Here is a 27,264-nt window from a genome sequence, read left to right as displayed (position 1 = left end):
TACAGAATTGTAGCACATTATTCATTAAACACTTTATTGCAACCCAAAAATGAATGATTTATAAATTGGTACTAGAAATAAATCGCTAACTTACTCCTTCTTTAAAAAAAAAAATGTTTCCTGATCACTGTCACTACAAGTCTTCATTACTAGTGCCAAGAAGTACCGGATAGGCTGTTCCAATGTGCTGCCCATGGCGACAAACTACTATCTGTAGCTCATATTCCTCTATCTTCACTGTTTCACGTACGACATTTTCTTTATGCAGCAGAAAAATGACAGTGTAAAGGGCAAATTCAAACTCAGGGCTGACACCAACAAAGGTGCTTCCAATTGGCTTTACCAAGCCCTTCCAAGTGAACTGGAGGCTCAAAACTTGGTCATCTTTGTCAGGCTGAAAGCAGAAACAAACAATGGAATAATCTCCAACAGTGTTGTGACCAGAAAGCTACAATTTTAGATTCTGGATTTTAGAAGAAATTGCAGGATTCAGTCACTCTACCATTCAGGGGTTTGTATCAAGAGTGAGCACTGGGAATGAGGGATGTAAAAGAACTGTTCTAGATGTAAGTCCACAGGTTAGACTCCTTTTAAATTTTACCGGATGTAAGTGGTTCATGTTTACGGTTCCAGGCTTTGAAAATTGTTTTATCTTTCCCACCTAAAGTAATCTTATACCTCTAAAGACAATAGATAAAAAGCAGTTTAGGCCAGTTCCCTTGCTTTTTTCCTCCATTCTTGTTCCCAAAAGATACCAAAATAGAGTAGACTCCTTCACACTGAATGCCATTACAAATGAGTTTTAGCGGGCATTTTTATAGAAGGCCAAGAAATAACTGAACTCCCAGTTCACATCGATCTTCATTGAGAAGTGTTACAGGTGAGTGTCCAACCCCACAGAACTCCTTTGACTGTCCCAATCTGGATCTCTCTCTAGCCAACTGCCACAGTGAATCTGCCTTTATCACAAGTGATCTGTGACTAGAAAATCTGAAATCTATGCTCTGGAGAGACAAAGATATAGATCTGGTCCCTTTGCGCTTCTGTGGTAGATTCAAGGAGAGGCACATGTTGTCCCTCACCCTGCCATATTGCTGCTATGCCTGGGTCCTGTATCTTTTCCCTATCCTCTGGAGCATATGTGTTCATTTGTATCCATTAAGCTTCAGCTGTTTTGTAATTCCCTAAACACCAGCACTGCTGTTAGAAATAGTTTGTGCAAAAGCAGCTGGGCTCAAGGGGATGCTAGTATTTCTTCTGCTTTTACACCTGGTCAAGAGTAGGTTCAAAGCATTTGAGCCTATAGTAGTAGTATCTGTTTGCACATGTAATAAGGAACAACAGAGAGGGCCAGCTCCTACTGGCTAGCCATTGGAAGTACCTGTGCTCCATTTGGCACTGTACCTATACCCATGTTTCATTTGGCACTGTAATGGTTCCTCACAGGCTGCTCAGTATTCACACTGGCACACTCGCAACAGTGTTGGGCACCCACATCACTGGCAGCACCCACAGCACCCAGCTCCGATGCCTGAGAGACCCACACTGCACTGGTGAGTTGGCTTCTACAGCACCTACTAGGCTGCACTGGCAAGACTCCTGGGGCCAGCACAACCTAATCATGCACAGAAAGACTTTCTAACCAGTAAGAAAATAAAACTGAAAAGGTCACCAGACATAATTTGGTATCCCATGCTTTTGCTGAGTACTAGAAAGGTCTCTAAGACTTTGTGAAAAAGGACAGAGACCCTCTTCTGCTTCCTTTAGAAGCGGTGGAATAGCACTTTTCTGCCAGGAAAAATAAAAAAACGACGATGCCCACCAATTTGTAGAGTCCCATTTGTACAGTGCCCTGGTATCCAGGCTGTTGGAGCCACCCTAAGTGGGGCAATAACAGCCCAGCCCATTGCTGTGCCGTTGGTGCAACTGAGAGGAGACAGCTAGCAGCTCAGGAGCTAACCATGCAATGCTGTCTGCTCCAGCCCCTACCAAACACTGCTGCTAAGGGGACATGGCATCTGGGGCTGGTGCATCAGCCTGTGCTCTCTTCACCCACTGCAAAATAAGCAGTAGATCCAGACAAAGCTTTCTATTTTACTTCATAAACTTGAATGCATTGTCCTAAAACAGCTTTTAAGCTTCACTTTTTAGTAGTCTGGTTCCAACCTATCAGTGCCTCATAATTTTCAGAAATGAGATTTACAGGCCTTGGTTTGAAAGAAGGAAGCAACAGCACAGAATAAGTCTAATTCAAAAATCTCTGAAGCTGAAGAAGTCTTTTCAATAGCTTCAGCTTCCAAAGGGTGAGCTACCAAATCTCCCAACAATAAGAATCCAACACTGTATATTGCATGAACCCCATAATCACTTGCCTCTTCAGCAAAGTACCTTTTCTAGCCTGGTCTTAGTAATTCTCAGCACAGGACCTTTGCACTGAGACTTAAAAGGCATTAGACTAACAGGGTTTCTGTCCAATTTCACTTAAAGATAGGGGAATCGCAAAAGAATTTTGTGTTTGAAGGACTAGTTTTGCTCTGAGCTTTTTAGCCTCAGTATATCTTGAAGGAGTCCAGAGCTGTGGACAGCTGCTGCATGTGCAATAGCCACAAGTGACAGTGGGAAGAGCATGAGTGGGAGATGTCAGTGACTGCGGAAACCCAACCCTGGCTCTGCATCATGGTGACGTGGTTCATTACCACAGCTATTCTCTGTGGATCTATTTATCTTATCTGTAAAGGCACACAACTCATTCTTACCCTGTTTTTATTCTTCCGGGCAACATACCCCTTGTAGTCAATTTGGTTACGCTTTTCCTGAAAGTAAAATTGCACCCAGTTGTGCAAACCTAAGATCTGTTTGCCACGTCTTGTCTCTCCAACAAAAACATGTTCAAAACCACAGGAATCAGGTCTGCAATAAATCAGAAGAATAATAATTAGCTTTTTCTTTGTTTAGATAGTTCAGACTGGCTGAGGTAAAAGGCCAGAAGATGTGCAAACTTGCTTAGGTTAATCTATGAACAATTAGAATTTTTTTTATTTGTCAGGTTTTGTTTGGGGTTTGTTGGGTTTTCTTTCCTATTTTGCACAAAAATTGCATGAAATCTAGTCATGAAGTCTGTATTTCTATTTGATGATTAAGGTTGTTAGTTAAAGTCATATTTGTATTGTTATTTATCTTGAATTTAGCAAGGTTTTCAACACTGTCTCCCATAACATCCTTATAGACAAGCTGATGAAATGTGGACTAGATAAATGCACAGTGAGGTGGGTTGAAAACTAGTTCAAATTTTGGGGTCAAAGATTGTGATGAGTGATACAGAGTCCAGTCACTAGTTATGTATTCCAGGAGTCAATGCTGGGGCCAATATTGTTTTAATATCATCATTACTGACTTGAATCATGGGACAGAGTGCATCCTCAGCATGTTGCAGAGGATGGGAGGAGTGGCTGATACACCAGAGTGTGGTACTGCCATTCAGAGGCACCTTGACAGGCTGGAGAAATGGGCTGACAGGAATCTCATGAAGTTCAGCAAAGGGAAATGCAACTGCACTTAGGGAGGAATAACCCTCTGCAGCAATATACACTAGGGGCTGACCAGTTTGAGAACAGCTTTGCAGAGAAGGACCTGGGCATCCTAGTGGACAACAAATTGGACATTATCCAGCAATGTGCCCTTGCAGCAAAGGCAGCCAATGGCCTTCTAGGCTGCATTAGGAAGAGCACAGCCAGCAGGTCAAGGGAAGTGATCCTTCCCCTCTACTCAGCACTGATGAGGCCACATCTGGAATGCTGGATCCATGTCTAGGCCCCAGAACAAGAAAGACATAGACTTACTGGAAGGAGTCCCACAAAAGGCCACAAAGATGATTAAGGGACCGGAGCATCTGATATATGAGGAGGGGCTGAGACAGCTGAGAGTGTTTAGCCTGGAGAAGAGCAGGCTTAGGGGGATCTTATCAATCTGTATATATGATAGAGGAGACTAAAGAAGACAAATCAGTCTGTTCTCAGTGCTGCCCAGTGACAGGATGAGTGGCAATGGGCACAAATTGAAATATAGGAATTCCCACTTAAATATATATATAAAAATATTTTTTACTGGAACAAGTTGCTCAGAGAACCAAAGTTGGAACGCTCCAACCTTGCACATAATCAGATCTCAGCTGGACAAGGCCCTTACCTACTCTATCTAATCCTGCTCTGAGCAGGGAGTTTGGACTAGAGACACCCAGAAGTCTAGTGGTCTGTGCAAAAACAATGAACACGTAATTTTGGCCAAATTTTGAGATGTCTTCCATTTTTGTATCTAATAGGCAGAACTCAATCTTTATTTACATAAATCAGAATAGCATGAGGATTATCAGGGGCCATATTAATCAAACATACCTGTTGCCTTCTTTTCTGGCATAGAGCTGAAACCAGATGTCATAGAGCTGAGATTTGAAATCAGTAAGGTTTGGCTCCGACAGGTTTTTTTTAACCAGATACTGATGAGCTAGCTGGAGGTTAGATAACAAAGACATATACACTGTTTACTTTTCAATTCAGCGTTTTCAGTGACTTAAAAAGTAACATCTGTTACTCACTTTCATGACTTCAGTTTCTAAGATAGCATCAAGAAAACGATTGTTTTCAGCTATTTCTTCTGGAGTCACTACTTCTGCTACACCAGTTGATGTCTCATAGTTGTCCAATAAGGAAATAAAGGCTACAGAAAAATAAAAACTTTCAGCATGTTCATCCAGATGAACAAAACATATGTTTAATGACACCTGTGGTGCAACCATTAGACAGTTCTATCATATAAATAAGGCCATATAATATAGCAATGCCTTGACTGACCCTAGACAAGGACACTCCTCTATACACCAAATTCAATTCTCAGCTACACTGTTAGGTGAATGGCTGGACTCAAAGCCAGATCACTGCTGCAAAAGATACCTATAAACAACTCCCTATTGAGCTCCCCTATGGACCCAAGTGGCAGAAGCAGTAATGAGCTTCTACCAAAACAAATCACTGAACACACAGACACAGGCTTATGAACTTCAGCTATGCTGGCAGAAGACTTTGTGGGCATTACTTCAGTAGAGGAACAATGCAGCATGAATCCACATGAGACAGCTTGAGCTTGAACTCATGACCACTAAATGGATGGGTTCATTTTCTCCTTTTGCTATGCATTCCCTCCCATCACTTTGACTGCACCAGCTCTGACACTCAGGAAACTCTGTGGGCTGATTCAGCACAGAAAGCTGACAGAAAAATACTTGAGATCCAAAACCTATATTTTCCTACCAGGTTAGTAAGTTGAATACTGGTATTCAGTGAATACCAGAGCTACCTCACTAGGGACAGGGTTGTGTGGCAGAGAGGTGTCAGGGGAACAGAAGAAAATGGTTCCCCCTTATGCCAACTCTGTGATCAGCTTAGCAACATATGTAACTCCAGCTTGAGAAATGTGAATTCATGGATGTGCTTGAAGTACAGCACTCTCAGAAATGCAAGCAGTAGCTGTAGACTCAGTGCTCTCTGAAAGGAAAAAGAAAGCTGTAAGCAAATGATGAAGGTGGAATTTGGCTTCTTTTTTAATATATGGAAGAACATCAAAGGAATAACAGAGTCTCTCATCTATTTCACTTTGTAGTGAAAGAACCTCAGAGAAATCCAGATTGTGGCTAAGGCACAAACCAATGTTCTTCCTGAGGCTGAGGCTACGGGTAATCTCCATGACCTCATCGCAGATGTTGGGGAAATTACTTTCAAATGATAGACAGCCTGAAGATCTTCACCTCCTTCTCATCTTACCATCAAAATTATATACAATGTTATATTCCAATAAAATGCATAAAAAACAAGATAGATTCTCTATGTCATTTCCATCCTAAACAGAACAACATATCTCACTTGTAAAAGTTTTTATGCTCTTCATACGTTCTTCATTTACATAGTGAAACAGATGTCTGGATGCACTGTCTTGGGTAGCACTGTCACCTGCTTTTCCCTAGGAAAAACATCACAATAGAACAATAACAAAGCAAAATGTACTTACAGAGAATGTACACTGACTGTCTCTATAATCAAAACAATAAGTATAATATGATCAAAATTCTTTGCTATGAATGATCATCTTAGGAACAAGAGAAGATATTACAGAAGAAGACTCAGCATCAAGAAGAAAAGACATAATCTCTGGCATTACAAGAGTTTGAAATTCCTTTGCTGACTTTTTTTCAGAGATGATTGTGATTACCCATGTGATGGCCCAGATTTTAAAAAGGCACCTTCCTGCTCTGTTCCCTTGTAATCCACAGACCCACTGCATAAAGTTTATGAGACCATAGAGAGGGGTGATAGAGGTATTGTTTCTCTCCTGAGTCCCAAGCCTGCTACCCAAGCTAACCAGTCTAATCCTCTTCTCCTCTCTGCTACTGCTTAACCCAGCCATCTTCTGAGTAGGCTCTCTCACATTCAACCCTTGTTTTCTCTTTTTGGCTTCATGACCACAGCCACCCTCAGCGCCAGAGAGGAGCTGAGACAGCTCTGTGCAGGTCCAGCAGCTTTGCACAAAAGGTGAGTAGCAGTTTGTGAACATAGGCAAGGGGTAACTAGAGTGTTGTTTTAAGAAACGAGCCATATGGGAGAAGATTTGCCCAACACACATTCTGGCCAGAGGTAGGTACTCCTCTCAGGAGTTTATCAGGAATAGAAAATTATATCTTATAATAGTAAGCAACATTGTAGTAAAGTGTGTGAGCACCCAAGTACAAAATTGGATATTAACTTCATTAATTCAGTGACCTGCTGCAATTTTGTGGCTGCAACACACAGTCATGTTTGCACCACACTGAGCCAGCAGGGAGTGAAATGGCTGCTCGTGAAATCTGATGCCTACTTCTCCCTCACAGTTCCCTGGGAGTGACAGCAACTACCCCAAAACCCTCATCAGGAGAGACCCAGGGATCCTCTTCCCTCTGTGTCCTCCTCCAGTCCTCCAAGAATGATTTGGGACTTGCCTCATCTTTTCCCTCAGTGAAGTCATACACAAATACAAACATCCAATCCACAGCCACAGAAATATCTAGAGTGGAGAGGACCTCAGGATGTCACCAGTCCACCCTTCTGCTTAAAGCATGATCAACACTGAATTCAGACTGTATTGCTTAGGATTTTGGCCAGTTAGAGCTTGAAAACTTGCAGGAGATGGAGATTTCACAACTTCTCTGGGTAACCAGTCCATTTGCATTTGTCCCTGTTGAATTTCATGAGATTCCTTCAGCCCATTCCTGCAATTTGTTTAGGTCTACCTGAGTGGCAGCCTTGCCCTTGAGCATATTGACTGCTTTCCCCAATTTGCTGGTGGCTGAAAATTTGGAAAGGTTGCATCCCGTCCTCCAGGTCATTGATAAAGGTATTAAATAGTACAGGACGAAAGACAGACCCCTGAGGGGTACTCCACTTGTAACTAGCTTCCAGACAGAGTGTGAACCATTAACACATTCAGCCTCCTGCCTTCTCTGTACTATTCCATCTCCCAGCTGACTCTTCCTCATCAGAAAGTCCCGACCATGCCATTAATGAAAATTATGAAGCATAGGCAGCTGTTAACAGAAGGCAGTTTCATGTATGCCTTTTCCTACACCATCCTGCCCTTAATCCTTATGTTACTTAGTAATTAATTACCTGCAGTTCAATTGTGTAGTCTTTCCCAGGCATAAAGCGGTTAACATCCATATCCCACATCTCATTGAAAAGTTTAGAAAGTTCATGGTTTAAGCCCTTCCTGCCAAGAAATACATGTTGAAAAAGACATATACTGTTAGGCATTTATGAAAGTCATTTCTAGAGTCTTTTAGTATCACTCTAACCATGTTCTGGATACTAATTTGTTATCAGGAGAGCTTTCTCTTCTCCCAACACCTTGTTGTCAGTGTTGCTGTGAAAACCATATAGCATATGGTTGGTGTTAAAACCTAAAGAATGCAAGTAACCTGTAACGGAATTTGAGCCTCTTCCTTCAAGTTATTTTAGAATATATTTTAACAAAATGCCAGTTATTAAGCCTCCCTGGTGTTTTCCATGCACTGAAATAAAAATGAAGATGCTGGTGTTTCATTCAGAAGGATTCTATATACAAATCACAGGCAAGCAGAAGATTGTTATCAGCAGACAACAAGCAGCAACACTACTCAACAAAGCAGAAAGCAAAAGTTCTCTGTATGATTGCTTTTCTAGCAGCAATCTTACACACACTCTTTCTACCAAATTCCCCGATCTCAGTACTGCAGGACCCTCATAAGAGATGCTCTCCTTTGCCCATATGCATGGTTACACTAGCATAAAGCTAGATGAGTAATTAAGAGTCACTAAGATGCTAAAAACACAGAGGTTCTATACAATAAAATTCCCTTGCGCACTGATCCCAAATGCTCATACAAACCCACATAGGCTGGTCCTTTCCTCCTTTTAATGGACTTTTATCCTGCATAATTGTGTATAGTTCTCAGAAATCTATCCATCCATTCATCAACAAGATTTAGGAAGATTTGTTACTGTGATGAACTGCCCAAGAGTAGCTCCAGTTCAAGGACATTATGTACACACTGACACACCAGATCAAGACAGAATACGGAGGAGAAGTGAGAGGAGTGGATTAGTCTTAAAATGACTGACAGTTGAATTAATCAGTTACAAAGCAGCACACGCACTGAAGCCCAGAAAAGAACCCCTGAACTTCTGCTCTAAAGCAGATGTTTTCAAGAAAAAAAGTGCAGAAAAGTTTATCAATATGGGCATTTTTCCCCCCTAAATTGTCATTTGAGCAACTTATGATTTTAACAACTAGTTTTCCTAAAATGGACCAAGGCACCTTCAGCCCAGCTGTGAACCTCCTGACTGGTAACTGTTACGTCCTATCTTTCTATTGGCTGGAGATACTGCATCCTCCAGCCAGTGGCAGATTCCATGCTGTTCAGCAGAAAGAGCAAACAAATATTGTGGTAAGTTCAGTCTCCTGATGTGGCAGCCCAGGTGTGGTTGCACAGAGAAAGCTGTGCAACAGGCAGCCAGAGAGCAAGGAGTGAAACAGTGAGTCGAACAGGCACACCCTGTTGTTGGCAGGGAAGGCACAGAACTCGTAACAGAAAAGAGGGCATTAGTCAAATGGTGGGAGATTGCTTCAGAAGCAACACAACAAGGTTTTACGTGCCTCATCCTGTACTGGACTGTGCGTCTGTCTCAGAAACTGCTGTTCTACGTGCCATGTTGATGGAAAAAAAAGTAGCAGACTGTGCCTGGAGAACTGCAACTTTGCTTTATTGAGCAATCCTTTTTCTCTGCGATGTAGCCCCTACAACCTAAGATTAAAGTGCTGAAAAAGTCCTTGAGGAATTATCACCTAAAGAAATTCACATGCCTGAGTTAAGAGTCAAAATTGGCTTCTTTATATTAATACACCAGAGGACAAACCACAGCAGCTCAAAAGCAAGAAGAACATCTGATATTCAGTGTGAGGAAAGCAATCTCCTACTGAAGGGTAGGGCAGGCAACCGAAGTAACTACTTCAGCTGCCACACCTAAGTCTCCTGCAGCTGGGAATCTGAGCCATCACATACCTAAACTGTGCTGGAGGCACTGATGGTCTGTTTTTTCTCTGGCTCTGTGATACTTTGAGATTATTGTTGATGGGAAAAAATCTACAAAATCACTTGGCTTGAACAGGTATGAAATAACTGAAAGAAGGAAAAGGACTAAAAGTTCTAGTATATGGGAACCAAATGATGTGTTTATTGCCTGGGTTAAACATCAATATGAAGGAAGGTTTTTGCACAGAACAACTATTTGCATAGGTCTTACAGTAGAGTAGAATGAGGCTGACATAAAGCCTATATATTTAGCCCTTGCTCAACCCCATGCTCTGCATATAAAGTAGAAGTGTGGCTTGTGGCATCACATTAGCAATACTGACTGCACAGCCCATACAGGATACCCACTCAACTTCAGAGGGAATTAGCTGCCCAGCATATCACAGACGCAAGCAAGAGCAGCATTCTTATTTATTTTCAACTCTACCTCCACAATCTATCCTGAGTCTTGAGGATAGTAATTCCTCTTCTGAAGAGCTTACAGATCAGCACTAAACAGAAAATTGTTTTTCTCAATAGCTCAGCTGAAGTCCAAGAACAGGATCTGCAAGTTCACAGAAGACTACCAAAGATGTTTTTCAAACTTCAAATGCTGTCTGCATTCATGCTACCTTGGACTCATCTAATTTTACTGGGTCACTTTTTTCCTGCTTTCTGGATGTTTCTGCTGTCTACTCCACTGCATTGACTGATGTTATCTGTTTGAATATGTCCATGCTATGTTTAATGGAGCTTTTGTTTTGTTATCTTCAACTAAGTTATCACCCATGGGGGAGAGGTGCTGTCTATTGAAAATTCAAGGTATGTGAAATATTGGGGGGGGGAGGATAGCTTTCTCTTTTTAGTATTTTGTACTATACTACATAGTATTCTGTATACATACATTTTAGTAGATACATATTTTGGTGAAAATTGTCTTCTCCATACAGAGAATCTGTCATTCCCTGCAATACCTCGTGCTTGTTCTTGGTTCTGGTCTGCTCTTGGCAGATTTGTGCTGTTTATGAAGGACAGTTGGGCTCTGCTTGGTCTTTCCTCCTCTACAAATGTTATGGTATATTCCATGCACTCGTGGAGACAAGCTCAAAGTATCTTTACTCAGAAGACGGTCACAGCAAGAACATACCTATGGTTTTCAGTCCTCATATTTATTTAGTAAACATTCTCCTGCTAAATGTATTCCTGCATTCAGAAAATGTGCCCCAAGACTTTAAAATCACTTGATTTTATAAAGTGAATGCCTTTTCTCTGCTTTTCCTGTGCTGGATGCTACCAAAATATCATCACAGACTCTTCAGCTCCTTTTTGGTGTCTCTTTCATTTCCTTAAAGAGGAGAGAGAGTAACTGTACACATTATACCTGCAGGTTAGAATAAAGAGAAATATATTCCTGTCAAAGCAAAGAACTTTAGCAACTTACACAGTCATCTTGTAAAAACTGTTTCAGGACAGTATTTCTTTAAAAAAGGCCTGCAATGTAACCTACATATATGAGCTAAAATAACATCAAAGTGAAGAAATGCAATACTTCATGTAAATCCATGACATACAGCATTTAGGTAAAGTTTTCCTGAAAAGGAGTATTATGTATATACCTTCTGGTTTTCAATATGATTGCACTTACGACTCAAATCAGAGATCTTCATCATTAGTTACTAATTGCCTCCCTATATTGATATCACTCAGTTGTTAGATTTGTGATTTCAAATCAATCATTTTTACACATGAAGTCTGGCCAATTGGATTTTGTCCAGTTGGAGTCTTGCTCAAATTTAAGTGCACAGAACACCAGACCAATAACAAAAACCATTTACTTAGCAGTAAGAGCTGAGAAAACTTTTGGGGAGGGTCTTTGCAACAGTAACTCTGGGTTAACAGCAGAACAGCTAGAGCAAAGGAATCTCCATTGTTATTATTGTTTTCAAATGAAATGAAATACCATTTTTTCCAAGTGATTTTCTTGTACGAAACCTCCACTCTGCACAAAACAATTCCCTAACAAAATATCTTTTATTGTGATAAATCAGAAATGACTCAAGAGATGAAAAGAATCAACGGGTCAGCAGAGAATCAAGTCAGTAAGTCAAATCAAGAAAAACATATATTGCGAATGGTCACACAGAGCCCTGCAAAGATTTGATTGAGCATCTTTTCTAAAGTAAATTTATCTTCACAGGTTCTTTGAACAATATCCATTTTAAAAAAATCCTTTAATCTCAGCCTAGGGTGCAGGAGGATTTGGAAAACTCGATGAGCAAAATCTTACAAGAAGTTTTTATTCATTTAAAAAATGGTTCTAATGTGAAATATATTCACCATCTCACAGAGTTAATACAAGATATAAGAAATTCTCTTGATTTTCTTCTTTCTTATACCAGTTTGTATTTATTTTACTGACTTCAATAGTGTTTTTTTTAGTTTAAATTAGATATTTGAAAAACAAAAGAATTAATAAGACTGATTTTGTAGGTGGAAATTAAAGTTGATTGTCAAGTGATAAAAGTAGAAAGTTATTCAGTAATACTCTGAAAAAATCCTGGGCAGGCAAATGATGACTAGAGAAGTAATTTTACATTATCAGGTACCTGTAAGCAAAATACAATCTTAGCATCATCCTATTTTAGCTAAAACAGTTTATGTTTCGGTGGTCTTTTTAGTCCTCACCAACTTTTTACATTCAAGTGAATTACTAAAGCAGAATGGAAACAAGCAGCAGGATTACTGCAATGCTGCATTTCATGTAAGCCTCTTTTACACATATTTCCCAAGCCAATACATCCCTTCCCACTATCTATGGTGTTAAAAAGAATTAACGTGATTTTCTCTTACCCATTAGCCATGCCAGGAAGAATTTTTTCTTTTAGCAAACACAGTAAGCAGAGAAAACACAACCTGAAGCTCAGAAGTCCTTTGGTAGTTCAACAAATGGAGTTGCCTCTGTCTTACACTCCACTTGCCCACTTAGGACTGTCACTCAGTTGACAGGCAGGGCAAAAAGGCAATAAAGAAGCAGGAGGTGCTAAATCCCACAGTAAAACATGGCAAGTAATGACTGTACCATGTCTCATGCCTCTGTCAGCAGAGACGTACTAATTCTAGGAAGTCAGAGCCACGTCCACCAGTCTCATTTGGCATCTTATCATTGTAGGCAATCAGTACAAGAAAGAATATAGAAGGATATGGTGGAGCTGGCTTCATTCCCACATATGTTTTCTATGTGAATTTGAGATCCTTGTACAAACTTTAGATCCTTGTACAAACTTTGTGTCATTACTTCTGGATTTATGTTGGATTATTTATTAATAGAGTTTAGATCCCTACATGGGTTTTAGACCCCAAGAAAAAGCACTTCAAATCTGAAAGCCTTGACTGAAATGGACAGGCTATTCCAGTGTTACTGTTTTATACACAGTTATATTTTGGCAATGGAAGGGAAACTGATAATAAATCAGGGATCTAGGAAATCATAGGTAGGAAGAAAAATAAAAAACCTTGTGCTTTTGTACTTGCAGCTGAAATTGCTAGTTGGGATCTTTTAAGCATTAGGAGGCATTACAACCACGAAATGTTTTACAAATGCAGCACTGCATTGGAAGCAAGTGGTGGCAGGTGCTTGTAAGTACAGGTACTCTCTGCAGTACCTTTCCTGGGATGCATGCCTTCATTTTGTGGTGAAATTAACCCTTCAGGTTTAAAAGCTTATTTTTGTTTGATCAATTCTTTTTGAATTTCCTTCCTCATATTAATTCCTGAAGACATAGCTTTAGGTTTTGGACTCTATACATACAGAAGCAAAAATGTTTTGATGTTAGGCTTTTATTTACATAAATGGTTCTGTACTTATGATCCATGTACCCTATCAAAGAAACACATTCGAGACAAACAAAGCTCCAGGTAATGAAGATGTCTGCCACATGGAATTGCATGTGGGACTGGACATGTAGTTAGCTCACTTAACACACTGAAAAATGAAGCTTTGTTTTAATACTGGCAAGAGAAAATAATGTATCTCAAAATTCAAAATCTTTAATTTTAACAGAAGCTTTTCTTTACAATTTTTTATTATCATTTAATGCTTTTGTGGGCAAGCAAGATAAACCAAAAAATATAGTGCCTGTGTTTATCATCTAAATGCAAGAAGTCTTTTTCCTAGGCTTTAATTTAAAATACATAAGTCAGTGAACATATTCCTTCTATAACAAAGTCTTAAAAGACTTAAAAAAGTCTTTAATCACATTAGTGGAAAGAGAGTTTGGAAGCCTAGGGAATTTTATGTTACAAGCAGCATCTCCATTTGAACCAAACTTGCACTCAGATCTCTCGCAAAACTTCTGTCCTGTGGTTTAACTGTTGAGCTAAGAAAATCTTAAGGATCCCAAAGAACATAAAAGGGTCCCTTTGCCAGCAGAAACGAAGAGCTGATCAAAGGCTAATGAAAACAATGCAGAACCCGTGTCATTCCCAGCTCTAACACAAACAGTCACATTAAGAAAACCTGGATGTTCAGAGAATGGTTTTGCTAACACTACGTGTTGACCTCCTCTGCTAAAGAAACCAGGCAATGTTTTGTTAAACTCCTTCCACAGGACAGGCAAACACATCTGTGGGGATCAAAACTCTGTTTTTTTGTTTGTTGTGGACAAACTGAGGTATGTCTTCCCCTGCTTTTTGTTCTGCTTTTCTGGAATGAGGGAAGGTGGAAAAGATGTGTGGTCATCTAACTCACATTTGAATGGCTCTTCCAAAAGGCATAGGGCAACAGACTTGCAGAAGATGCTCTGTTTAACAAAATTGCTGATCAGCCATTAGGTACAAAGCTTTGCCATGGTCAAGGATCAAAGAAACCTTGTGAATAAAGCCTGTTTCTAAAGAATGTAAGCAGGCCTATGCTGCTTCCAAGAGTGAGTTTCTGGCCTAAGTATTTTGCTTTTCTAACTAAGGTGATCAATAGAGGAATGCTGGTTTGTTTTAGAGAAACTCTCCTCTTTTGTCAGTCACCTAAGCTTCCCTGAAAAAGGACAGTGCTCATTCAGAAGTAATTTAAACTTCTTTTGTGGATCCACAGAAGGTGAGCAAGGACACTGCCATTTACTGGCTTTCTGAACCAAAGCAGGCAGGATTCAGACATGCCTAGAGGGCCCACACAGGCTGGTTGGTCAGGGCTACTTGGGGAGACTGAGACTGGCATTGAGAATAAACTCTGCACATCCACAAAGGGCTGAATCCATTCCCCAGAGATGCTCAAGCAGGCCCTTAGTTCACCTTTTGTGTGTGGATACAAGGAAGAGAGAAATGAGAAATGAACTTCCTGAGAAATGAACTTCGCTGGAAATTTCCACCAGGGATTTGGCTCTAGCCTTCAAGTCTCCCCAAGCTGTTCTCCTAAGCAAGCTTCCCTGTAGAGGTGTCCAGGTAACTGCTTTCTGCTGGCCTTCCAGCACAGCTGTACGTTGCTGAAACCAGGGTGACGTTGAACAGCACCAGAGGCACACTCCAGGCAAGTCTCAAGCTGCAGCCTCACCTCAAAGAGTCACTCCCACCACGCTTCATGTTCCCAGTGCCCGCCCAGTCTCCTACTTATCTCCCCAGTTTTCTAAGCCTCAGCTTCTCAAAGAGAAACATTAAGAGAGGATTACACAGCCAGGTGTGTTTTGTCATAGAAATGCCAGAAATAAATAACTTCAGGCCTGCAGCTAAGTGCCATTACTTAGAGCCTTCCCATTTCCTTGCAGTGATGCGACCCATTTACCTTCAGTTTCTTCTGTAGACCTGCTTTCACTTACCAGTGCTAATTCCCAGACTTGATGGGTAAGTCATGGCTGATTTATGACTGTTCTCATGACCACATTAGCCACCTGCGCAGACAGCAAATCTGTGGAGAAACCAAACCCTGGGAGAAAGCAGATGCAGGGGCATGCAGATGGCTCAGTACTCCAGTATGAGCTGAGTGGCCGGGGCAGGACAAAGGTGCTTCTTTTTATTGTTTTTTAATCTTAATATTAGGACTATCAAATATAGGCTTGTTTGTTTAGGAGAAGCTATATCTAAGAATCAGCATTGCCCATTTACTGTAAGTTACAACATATTAAACAACTTGTGGCATTTTATCTTTAGCACAGATATAAAGCTGTATTTTCTTACTAGTCATTAATTTGCGTACATCACTGTAAACCAAAATTTTCCTAAGTCTGGTTGAAGCATCCACCCTTATTCCAAAGTTGTTTTTGTACTCTTCAGATATACATCAGCACTAATGACTTACTCTGAATTACAGGCAGGGGTTGATGTTATTTTAAGTGTAAGCAGGGGAAGTTGACCCTTAAGAGATTTGCATGATACATATGGATTGTTTTGCTGTGATGTTGGTAACCAGAAGCTATCCTCTTCTTATCCTGAAAGGATAGAGAGACTTTGTTAAAAAATAAATATATATTAAGTAGAACACTTGTTTTTCCTACCATTACGTTTTGTTGTTAGTAATGTGCAAGACAGTTGTATTAATACACTATGATAGTACAATAAGGACAAACTCACAGAAGTGGCTTAGCTAGTGAAAACTATACCTTTATTTGTTCATTTTTGGGTACAGACAAGCATATCAGATAAACATCCAAAGCGGATAAATGAAGCCATGCTTAGAGGACCGTTTTGTTGCTGTCATTTCCACAAATTTCCCAGGATGGTATTTTCAGACATCATGACGCAGCGCTTCAGTCAGCCGGCATAAATAAATTAAGCGTCACGCAACCGCGACCCCGGCCGCGCTGACGTGGCGCCGCGCAGGGCTCAGGCGCCCTCTGGCGGGCGCCCCCCCTCCAAGCTGCCGGTCGGGGCGGGGGATGGAGCAGGAGCGGCACAGCCTGGTAACGCCTGCAACGGCCGGGCCCGCCCCCGGAAAGGCAGGCAGGCAGTCGCACCTCCCCCCAGCCTCCACGGTCCGGCGGCGCCGAACCGCGCCTCGGGCCCCGCCAACGGCCGTCGCCAACGGCCATCCCCGCCCGCCAACGGCCTCCGCCGCCCGCCAGAGGGCGAGCGCTGCGCGGCGCTGATTGGCGCGGCGCGGGGCCACGTGACGCGGCGGGCGTTGCGGGGCCGCGCCGCGGGGCAGGGCGGGTCGCGCCGCGCCGCCCTTCCGCTTCTCGCAGGGGTCCGACATGGGGGCGCGGCTCAGCACGGTGAGGGGCCCGGGCCGGGGAGGGGGTCGGGGCGTGCGACCAGCTAGCCGGCCGGGCAGCGCGAGTTCTCTCCTCCTCAGACTTCCTAAGCCCGGGCGGCGGGAGGGCGGGGGTTGCTGGGCGACGGGAGCGAGGCTGGGCGGCCGTCACGGGCCAGGCCGCGGGTAACGGTCGGCGCCGGCCGCGGGTAACGGTCGGTCCCGGGTGGCGCTGGCGGGAGGGGGAGCGTCAGCCATGCGCAGCTCGTGGCCCCGGTGGGATCAGCACTGGGGAAATGCAGCTGTTGTAAGCCTCCCCGCCAAGCTGCGGGCGCCGGTGTTCACATTTCAGGTGTCGTGGTGGGCACGCCTGCAGCTGTGCCATCATCGACTCCTTGGAGGCAGTGATCGTCGACCCATTCTGCGTTTAGGTTGTCGGTCATGGGTGATTAAACAAACCTTTGCACCAAAGGCAGGGTCCAGATCCTGCCTACTGTGGGGCCAGTGCTTGATGCTGGCTTTTGACAGCAGGCATTTAAGATCCCAGCTTCCATAATTCTGTTTTCTCACTACTGTCAGTACTGCACAGACTCTCTCCAGCTAGAAATCGGGCTTTTAAATCTCTTTGCCATTGAAAAGTCATGTTCCAGCTTCTTCCATAAAGGCTACTTTGAGCATAGCTAAGGCGTTTAGTTTATTCACTGAGGCCTAAATGTGGGTGGGAAGAGAACCATGGCATTATGCTGTGATTCGTGTGTGTGCGTGTGTATATACAAATATTTGTATACACACTCACATATGTATAATATAACTGCACTGTGGATCCCAAAAGTAGACAGGAATGCCTGTGAGTTTTTTAGTAGCATCTCTGAATTTCTGTGCTGTTGCAGCTGTTAAGGTTTTTCTGTAAAATAAAGGTCATTCAAACAGGTTACAGATTGAGATTACTGGTATATTTGATGCTTATATACTGATAATCTAGGAAGGAAAAAAGAAAGTATTTGTTTTAATAGCTCCTTAAATACGCTAACAATAGGGTAGTTTTCTGATATTCTTGTTGCTGACCCCTATAGGCCTTGGTATTTGTGCATATATGAACGCTGAATGCTCTGGTGTATAGAATAGTAGTGTTTGTGTTGGTTGCTGTGGTGTGCATGTTCAGGGATTTTTTTTTTTCTTTTTACTCAATTCTGTGAACAATTCGTTTCAGTATCCAAACCGAAGGCTTTAAAAATATTAGCCTTGCAGCTGCTGTTGTGGTAGAGATCTCTTTCAGAATCATACTGGCTAAGAGAGAGATTTGTGAGTCTAACTTTAGCATGCATCATTACCCTTTTTAAGCAGCTTCCTAACATATCATCTTGTTCCTCTGATCCACCTGCTTAAACAATTCTGGCTGTAGGTTCATGAGAGGAACAGGATGGAGGTGGGAGCAAGATATACTAATTTGGTATATAGCTGCTTATTAAATTACTTAAAAGGGGGTGAGGTAGGTGAGAAAGCTACAGAAGTAGAGGAATGTCCAACTCTTAATCCTTTTATCATCTTCAAAAATAAATGAGAAGAACGTTTAATCAAGGTTACTTGAAGATTGGGTCTGCATGAAGAAGTAGGAGAGGGGGTACTGGAGCTGAGGGTACAGGTTTTCTTTGCAAGGAAGCATTTGTTTTGTTTGTTTGCAGAGCAGTTGGTGGAATATCCTGCCATAAGCTTACACAATTTACAGTGCTTTCTGATTGGTATGTTGCCCTTTTCTTGAGATATTCTTGGATTTCAATTAATGCTGGCTGTAAAATGCATTTCTCAAGGGATATAATTCCAAACATTTAACTATGTTTTACTCACCACGCCTCAGTGGGAAGGGCTGGCAGTCTCAATAGCATGGTTTCTCTTCTTTTTCCAGCCTTTTTTTGTTTTCCCATTGCAGTCAGTTTCCATTAGTAAAAATTCCAATTCTATTATTAATTTTGTAATCTGTGTTAGCAAAGCTTTGTGCCATTGGAAACTATGAATCACCAGATCTTCATTTAGCGACTGCTGGACTTATCAGGAGCCAGTCACTCTGCTGTGGCTGCTGGCTCTGTTGTAAATTAATGCAGCTTCTGTGACTGCAGTGCAATTATTTTCATGGGTTTCTTGATATACCCTGTGATAAGAGAATACAGAGCATTATTAACTCTGCACGTATATTTCTTAGCAAGTACAATTTTTTTTCTTTTTTGAAATCTTTTAACCTCTAATTCTTATTTTTCTGCCTGCAAGATGACAACACAGCTCTTTTAGTTCCTTATTAGTTCCTTTCGAGGCTAAATTCCATGGCACTCTTGCATTAAATTACGGTGAATAACAAATTGCCTTCTGTTATGTTAATGCTGTGTTAGAAGAGTATATCAAAGTTAATCTTCACTAGATCACAAAATCTGTTTCAATAGAAAATTGCTTCAAAAAATGATGGTTATGCACCTCTGAGGAAGAAGGAGATAGTTGTTTAGTAAGTGACACATAATAATGGCAGTTTGCATATGACAGCCGATGACCCAAAGGTTACTTGCAAGGGTGGGAGAAAAGATTTCTCTCTGCTTGCAGTTGGAGAAGGTGATTTACAGAGATGGTGTGTGCAACTCTACTCTCCTGCCTTCCGTATCGTCTGTCAGCAAGCACATACATTCTGGAGTTGGGACAGAGCTTGTTTCTTAATTCCCAATATCAGCTGCTAGATCACAGCTACTTTTTTGCTCATTTAGGATGGCCACCTCTTTAAATAAAACTGTTTTAACATATTAACATCACATTTGAAACATCTGTTGTGGACTCAGTTTACTGTCTCCACCAGATCTTAGTTACCTGTTGCAATTCTCATTAAATAACTTATTTGTTATTCTGTCACTTCCTTTTACTCATTTTTATCATCCTGTGAGATGTCTCTCTTGCCCTCTTTTTCCCTCCTTTTTCTGACTCTGTAACAAAAGTTCTTACCACAGCTGCCCTAATCTGATGATTTTGCAGGAATTAGAGAATAACATTCTTGTAAACTTCAGCTTTTTCAGGATCAAGTTGTGATGTTCCGGCAGCATCTGCAACTAAAGGAGAAAAATGCAGTATGTGTGTATGACATAGTGTGCTTTCAAGCTACCTAGTGATGATATCTTTCAAATCTGTACAACTGCATTTTGAGAAGAAAGAATTTATGCTCTCCCATTTTTTTCTATTAAAAATTACTTTGTCAGAATTTTAATAATAATGCAGGACATTTTTCATAGCTTCCTGTCAGGCTGATGCATTATTTAACAGCCGTGTCACACACAGAAATACGATTCTAAAATAGTGGTCAGGTCACTTTAAAACAAAATAAAAGTGGAAGCAGACCAGACATCCCTCTGAACTCTTTTCAAAAATCAGTAAATGCAATGTATGCCATTTAAGAAGTTTGTTAATTTTGAATTTTCTATTCAATCTCCTCTTTTTCTCTCCATAGGTATTATGGAAAAATGCTACACTAATGCTGTTTTTTCACTCTCCTATGTGAGAGTAAAACGTTGAATAATTTAGAGTTGGAGAGGATTTTTTTTCAGGAAGTGATAGTTTAGTTTATTCTCCTGTCTTAAGATAGGATCAAGTTTACCTAAAGCATTTCTGACAAGTGTTCATCCAACTTGTTCTTCAAAACTACTACAAAAGGTGATTTCTTAGGCTGTTATTGTACTTAGCTAACTTGGCAAGAGAAGTATGCCTGGGAGCAGGCGCCTTTAGCTAAGCGCTGGTTTGGTAGCGTCTGCACTTGAGGCCTGCAGGTGAGAGATACTCAGCTCCCTGGACACCCTGCAGGCCTGAACAAAGTGCATGTGGTATTGGGTCATGTTCAGAAGGCCAGGTAGGTGGTGCATGTCCTGCGCCTGGGGAGGAATAACCCCCTGCACCATTATACACTGGGAGCTGACGAGCTGGAAAGCAGCTTTGCAGAGAAGGACCTGGAGGTCTAGATGGACAAGTTGATCACGAGTCAGCAATTCACTCTCATGGCAAAGGCGGCCAGCAGTATTCTAGGCTGCATTAGGAAAAATGTTGCCCGCAGGTTGAAGAAGATGATTCTTCCCATCTGCTCAGCACTACTGAGGCTATATCTTGACTGCTGGGTCCATGTCTAGACTCCACAGTACAAGACAGTACTATGAATCAACTTACTGGAGCGAGTCCCACAAAAGGCCACAAAGATGACTAAGGGATTGGAACATCTGTCACACAAGGAGAGGCTGAGAGAGCTGGGAGTGTTTAGCCCAGAGAAGAGCAGGCTCAGGGGGATCTTACTAATGCATTTAAATATTTGAAGGGAGAGCATAAAGAGATGGGGCCAGACTTTCTTCACTGGTGTCCGGTGACAGGACAGGAGGCACAAACTGAAACACAGGAGGTTCTGTCTGAATCTGTGGAAAAAACTTGCTGTGAGGTTGACTAAGCACTGGAGCAGGTTGTCCAGAGAGGTTATGGACTCTCCATCTTTGGAGATATTCAAAACCTAGCTGGACACAGTCTTGGACAACCTGCAGTAATTGACTTTGTTCTGAGCAGAGAGGTCGAACCAGATCTCCAGAGGCCCCTTGCAGCCTCTACTAGTCTGTGATTCTGTCTCTCTCCTTCTGTCTCCCCACCTCCAGCTGTCATGCAGCAGCATGGTCTCTTCTGTACTTTCCTGAGTGTGTGAATCTCTCAGAACTACGTAGCCCACACATTAGGCCTTACTGCTGGCTGGTGGTGTAGAGTTGGGGAGGCTTTGGTTGGGAAGACTGGTACAGTATGTGGGTAGAACCTACTCCTGTGCTTTGGGGCTTGAACCTGGGCCTTCTAGATGCCAGGGGTGAAGTCTGCCCTCAAGTGGGTATAAAAAAGGCAGACTACAATGGCTGCATTTGACGAGTGTTGTGATATGACAGGTCAAAAGCAACATGTGCTAGAAGTTACAACTCGGGAGTAACTCCATATGCTTGTAAGACAAAGTTAATGTTATGCTAACTGGCATTTTTTTAATACTTCCGCTTCCTGCTCATATTATTAGCGCACAGAAACATAGCTCTCTTTTGAGCTGTTAGATCTGCCATGTCTGATCATGTCATACTAGTTCTTTCCTCCTTGTGAAAATAACTTTCTTTTTGTGCAAACAGCGGTGATAATGTTTTTCTTGTATTGCTACAGCTGGGTTCGGTAGTGACATACCCATTATGGATAGTGACATACCCATTATGGATAGTCTGCAGGACCTTCCTGAAGTTTTTCAGGAATCCCCATCCTCCAATTACTCTGAAGGATCCTGAAGTGAAGTATGCATTGAGGCTGATTGATAAAGAGGTAAGTCCATGTACAGTGCTGAGTGTGCAAACACTACTCCATGAATACTGTAAGATGTTTATAGCTTCCTAAATCTTGGGTAATGTTGCAGCAGATCTGTGACTTACTGGAGACTATAGATGCGTTGAAGGCTACTGAGTTTGGTTTCTAGTGAAATCATGCAAATGTTTAGGTTTTAAGGAAATAAATTATTTATAAATGCTCCTTGCCTAATATAACTGAGTGTTGCAGTGCACATTCCTGCAAACCAGTTTGGTTCCAAACAAGTGAGAGTGGAGAACACTGCTTTAGAAATGATTAAACTAGTTAGCAGTTTCTGTCATGTGTGGCTCAGGCAGTAGGGTACATCAGCAAAAATTCCTAAAATCTGTACTGCTGGATTGGTTACAAGGCAGAAATCACGTTCTCGGGCAGAGCAGGCAGTTCTCGTGATCAATAGCATTCAGCACAGTAGCTGCTAGAAGTATGATGATAGTGATTCCCGTTATTGAATGTTTGTACTCTGATGCATTATAGAAGAAATCTTTAAGCAATGTAGTCCCAGCAGCAGCTGAGCTCTCTCAGCTTCTACTTTTCCCTATGTGGAAGGTGTTCTGTATCGCCTAGAGATGCTCAGCCCTACATCCAGTTTTTAGAGGAAAGCCTCAGCGCTTCCATTGGTGAATCTCAGTATCAAAAGTTGATGACTCAACTATGTGAAGAGAATCAAACCGCCAAGAATTGAAAACTTCAGATTTCTCTTCAATAAAATGAACATCAAAAGTATCAGATAGTTATCTTGGCTTTTAAGTGTGAAGTTATACCTGAGAACATCTGTAATGTTGGTTCTTTAACCACATGGATTTTAAATATTTGCATAGGTGAGGCTAGTCAAAAAATTTTCAGAATTATTTTTATAAAAAGGACTTCAGAGCGGAAAAGAGCTGTCTTCAAAGTATATGGAAAGCATTGACAGTTTTGCTTTTTGTTCTGTCTGTCAAAGAAACAATTACCTTGATTGTGAACTCTGGTTTCTTGGGAACTGAAAGCTTCCCTATGGCTTGGGCTGGGCTTCTTTACTGGATTTACTTCCCCCGCGTGCTGCAATAATGCTGTTACTATGTACTCCCCGTCTCCTCCTGAAGTCTGTTGCATACAGTGTTGACAGATGCAATCTGCTTGGCCTACAAAAGGGAATGAAGCTTGAGGTATTGCACGTGCCTCAGAGTCAAACTACTTGAAGTTTTCTGATGTACTAGTTCATAATAGAAAACGAATCACACTGATTTTTTTTGCTAAATATTGTTTTTTCTCACTGTCCTCTACTGCTATTTTATGAACACTTTTTATCTTGGGATGGAGGAATAACTCTTCTGTATGAAGAGTTATGTATGCTGAAATGTTGCTGCACTTGATACCTTGATCAACCAAGAATATTTGAGTGATGGATGTATATAATTTTTTGCATAAGTGAGAAATGTGTCCTGGAAACAGAAATTGCTTTGGAGAAATGATAACTTGGTACAAGAATTGCTTTTTTAATTTCTGCCATAATTCAGTGTTTCCAGTAGTGATTTCTAGCATGTGCCAAAAATCTGGTGCAAGCCTTGTGACTAATGGTAATGTACAGCACTGCCATATCCACAGCTAAGTGAGGGAGGATATAAATCAGAGTATTTGTGGAATATTATAGTTTGTTTTATAAGTTATTAAAAATTGGTAAGAACTTTAATCTAAAAATACCTATAATTTATACAAAAACATTTTAAAGTCATCTGAGAAAAGAATCGTGGCTATGAGTATGGAGGAGGAACCTACTCAAGACATCTGTGTAGTTGGGTAGGGTTTGCCTTCAAATGCAAGAGGAATTCTAGTAAGCTGACTCCACCTTGTACTGTTGCTGTCAGTGCATGCTCAGCCTGATATTTTAAAAATACTCATTATTCCTCTTACCTTGCTGGTATTCATCACTCTACTGTACATGACTGTGAAGCTGTTTGTAATGTCAGACAGTCAGCCAGATCACTAAAATTAATTGTATTTAAAACAAAAAATGAAAAGTGGTTTTGAGAGTAGCTGGATAGGGTAATTTTTAACTTTAAGCATTTTGATGCTATCCTAATCTTCTTCCTATCCACTACTGCCTTCTTAAGTAATCTTCTATATTGAAAAGATTAATTCATCTGATTTTGAGATATCTGTGATAGTATTTTTGTCATTGAGGTCCCTCATATTTAAGCTTCATGTGAGAAATGTGATGGCCTCATAGAAGGCTATGTAAATGTTCACACCATTTAAAAAGTTACTGTTTAGGTTCATCTGCAGATATTTTACCATGTTTTACTGTTAACATTTAAATACATGTTAAATTCTTTCTATTTGTTTTGTCATAGAATCATAGAATCGGTAAGGTTGGAAGGGACCTCTGGAGATAATCTAGTCCAACCCCCCTGCTCAAGCTGGGTCACCTAGAGCATGGTAGACAGGGTTGCATCCAGGCAGGCTTTGAAGATCTGCAGAGAAGGAGACTCCACAACCTCTCTGGGCAATGTGGTCCAGGGCTCTGTCACTCTCACAGGGAAGAAATTCCCCCTCACGTTCAGGCAGAACATCCTGTGCTTCAATTTTTGCCCATTGCCTCTTGTCCTTTCGCATGGCACTACCGAAAAGAGTTTAGCCCCATCCCTTTGACCCCCTCCCTTCAGGTACTTATACACATTGATAAGATTCCCCCTCAGTCTTCTCTTCCCCAGGCTGAAGAGGCCCAGCTCTCACAGCCGTTCCTCGTAGGGCAGATGCTCCAGCCCTCTGATCATATTTGTAGCCCTACGCTGGACTCTCTCCAGTAGCCCCATGTTTCTCTTTTACTGGGGAGCCCAGAACTGGACGTAGTACTTGAGATGTGGCCTCACCATGGCTGAGTAGAGGGACAGGATCACCTCCCTCGACCTGCTGGCAACACTCTTCCTAATGCACCCCAGGACACCATTGACCTTCCTGGCCACAAGTGCACAGTGCTGGCTTGTGGTCAATTTGTCATCCACCAGGACTCCCAGGTCTTTCTCTGCAGAGCTGCTTCACAGTAGATCAGCCCCCAGCCTGTACTGGTACATGGAGTTATTCCTCCGTAGCAAGACCCTGCACTTGCCCTTGTTGAACCTCAGGAGGTTCCTCTCCGCCCAGCTCTCCAGCCTGTCCAGGTCTCTCTGAAGGGCAGCACAGCCCTCTGGTGTATCAGCCACTCCTCCCAGCTTGGGATCATCAGCAAACTTGCTGAGGAGGCACTCTGTCCCTTCATCCAGGTCATTGATGAAGATCTTGAACAGGATGGGACCCAGTACTGAGCCCTGGGGGATGCCACTAGCCACAGGCCTCCAACTAGACTCCACGCCATTGGTGACACCCTTCTGAGCTCTGCATTTCAGCCAGTTCTCGAGCCACCTCACTGTCCACTCATCTAACCCACGCTTCCTGAGCTTATGTAGGAGGATGTTATGGGAGACAAGAGTCAAAAGCCTTGCTGAAGTCAAGGTACACAATGTCCACTGCTCTCCCCTCATTTACCCAGCTAGTCTTGCCTTGATAGAAGCCTATCAGATTGGTTAAGCATGATTTCCCCTTGGTGAATCCATGCTGACTACTCCTGATTGCCTTCTGTTCCTCCATATGCTTGGAGATGACACCCAGAATGAGCTGTTCCATCACCTTTCTGAGGATGGAGGTGAGGCTGACTGGCCTGTAGTTGCCTGGGTCCTGCTTCTTGCCCTTCTTGAAGACTGGAGTGACATTGGCTTTCTTCCAGTCCTCAGGCACTTCTCCAGTTCTCCATGACCTTTCAAAGATGATGGAGAGTGGCCTAGTGACAACATCTGCCAGCTCCCTCAGTATCCGTGGGTGCATCCCATCCGGTCCTGTGGATTTGTGGATGTCTGGTTTGCCTAAAAGATCTCTAATCCTTTCCTCCTCGACCAAGGGAAAGTCTTCCTTTCTCCAGACTTTCTCTCTCATCTCCAGGCTCTGGGATTCTTGAGGGCTGCCCTTAGCAGTGAAGACTGAAGCAAAAAAGGCATTCAGTAATTCTGCCTTCTCTGTATCCCTTGTCACCAGGGTCCCTTCCCCATTCAGTAGTGGGCCCACATTTTCCCCAGTCCTCCTCTTGCTACTGATGTGTTTGAAGAAGCCCTTCCTGTTGTCCTTGACATCCCTTGCAAGACTTAATTCCAAATGGGCCTTAGCCTTCCTCGCAGCATCTCTGCGTACTCTGACAGCATTCTTATAATCTTCTCAAGTAGCCTGTCCCTTCTTCCACATTCTTTGTACTTTCCTCTTCTGTCAGAGTTTTGTCAGGAGCTCCTTGCTCATCCATGCAGGTTTCCTGCCCCCTTTGCTGGACTTCTTGGGATGCACCGCTCTTGAGCTTGGAGGAAGTGATACTTGAATGCTAGCCACTCTTCTGGACCCTCCTTCCTTCTAGGGCCTTAACCCATGAGACTCCTTCAAGTAGGTCTTTGAAGAGCCCAAAGTCCGCTCTCCTGAAGTCTAGGGTTGCAATCCTGCTTTTTGCCTTCTTTCCTGCAGGATCCTGAACTGCACCATCTCATGGTCACTGCAGCCAAGGCTGCTCCCAACCTTTACATCTCCAGCCAGTCCTTCTTTGTTGGTTAGGACAAGATCCAGCAGGACACCCTTCCTCGTAGGCTCCTCCACTATCTGTGTCAACAAGTTATCATCGATGAATTGCAGGAGCCTCCTGGACTGTTTGTGCCTTGCTGTGTAGTCCCTCCAGCAGATGTCAGGGTGGTTGAAGTCTCCCATGAGAACCAGGGCCTGCGATAGTGAGGCTACTTCCAGCAGTCTGCAGAAGGCCTCACCGGCGTTCTCTTCTGGTCAGGTGGCCTGTAGCAGGCACCCACAATAGTGTCCCCCATGTTAGCCTGCCCTTTGATCTTTACCCATAAGCTCTCGACTGCCTCCTCCTCCTTCCTGCCTAGGCAGAGCTTGATGCATTCCAGTTGCTTTCTCTCATAAAGAGCAACTCCACCACCTCTCCTTTCTGGCCTGTCTTTCCTAAAAAGCACATAGCGATCCACAACAGTGTTCCAGTCATGCGAACTATCTCACCATGTCTCAGTAATTGCAATGA

The 27,264-nt window shown here is 42.4% G+C and overlaps 2 protein-coding genes across 2 annotated transcripts in view; one reads left to right on the top strand and one right to left on the bottom strand.

The window, feature by feature from the left end:
• On the bottom strand, nucleotides 1-16,805 carry LOC134136736 (poly(U)-specific endoribonuclease-B-like). Its single transcript, XM_062568781.1, has 8 exons — nucleotides 16,652-16,805; nucleotides 15,912-16,035; nucleotides 7,689-7,788; nucleotides 5,913-6,009; nucleotides 4,592-4,713; nucleotides 4,392-4,504; nucleotides 2,757-2,910; nucleotides 1-394 (listed from the first exon to the last, which is right to left on the bottom strand). Exons 1-8 carry the CDS (start codon nucleotides 16,803-16,805, stop codon nucleotides 134-136), a joined length of 1,125 nt encoding a protein of 374 aa, XP_062424765.1. The 3' UTR covers nucleotides 1-133.
• LOC134149237 (NADH-cytochrome b5 reductase 3) overlaps nucleotides 16,721-27,264 on the top strand; it is a 23,466-nt gene continuing 12,922 nt past the window's right edge. Inside the window, exons 1-2 of the mRNA XM_062592139.1 lie at nucleotides 16,721-16,824; nucleotides 21,990-22,142. Coding sequence (XP_062448123.1) covers nucleotides 16,804-16,824; nucleotides 21,990-22,142 — 174 coding nt within the window. The 5' untranslated portion in view covers nucleotides 16,721-16,803. The remainder of the gene's footprint in view (nucleotides 16,825-21,989; nucleotides 22,143-27,264) is intronic.

The sequence above is a fragment of the Rhea pennata genome, chromosome 1 (assembly GCF_028389875.1).
Source record: "Rhea pennata isolate bPtePen1 chromosome 1, bPtePen1.pri, whole genome shotgun sequence".
Lineage (NCBI taxonomy): Eukaryota > Metazoa > Chordata > Aves > Rheiformes > Rheidae > Rhea > Rhea pennata.
The sequence above is the reverse complement of the archived record's forward strand: the minus strand, read 5'-3'. Positions and strand labels throughout refer to the sequence as shown.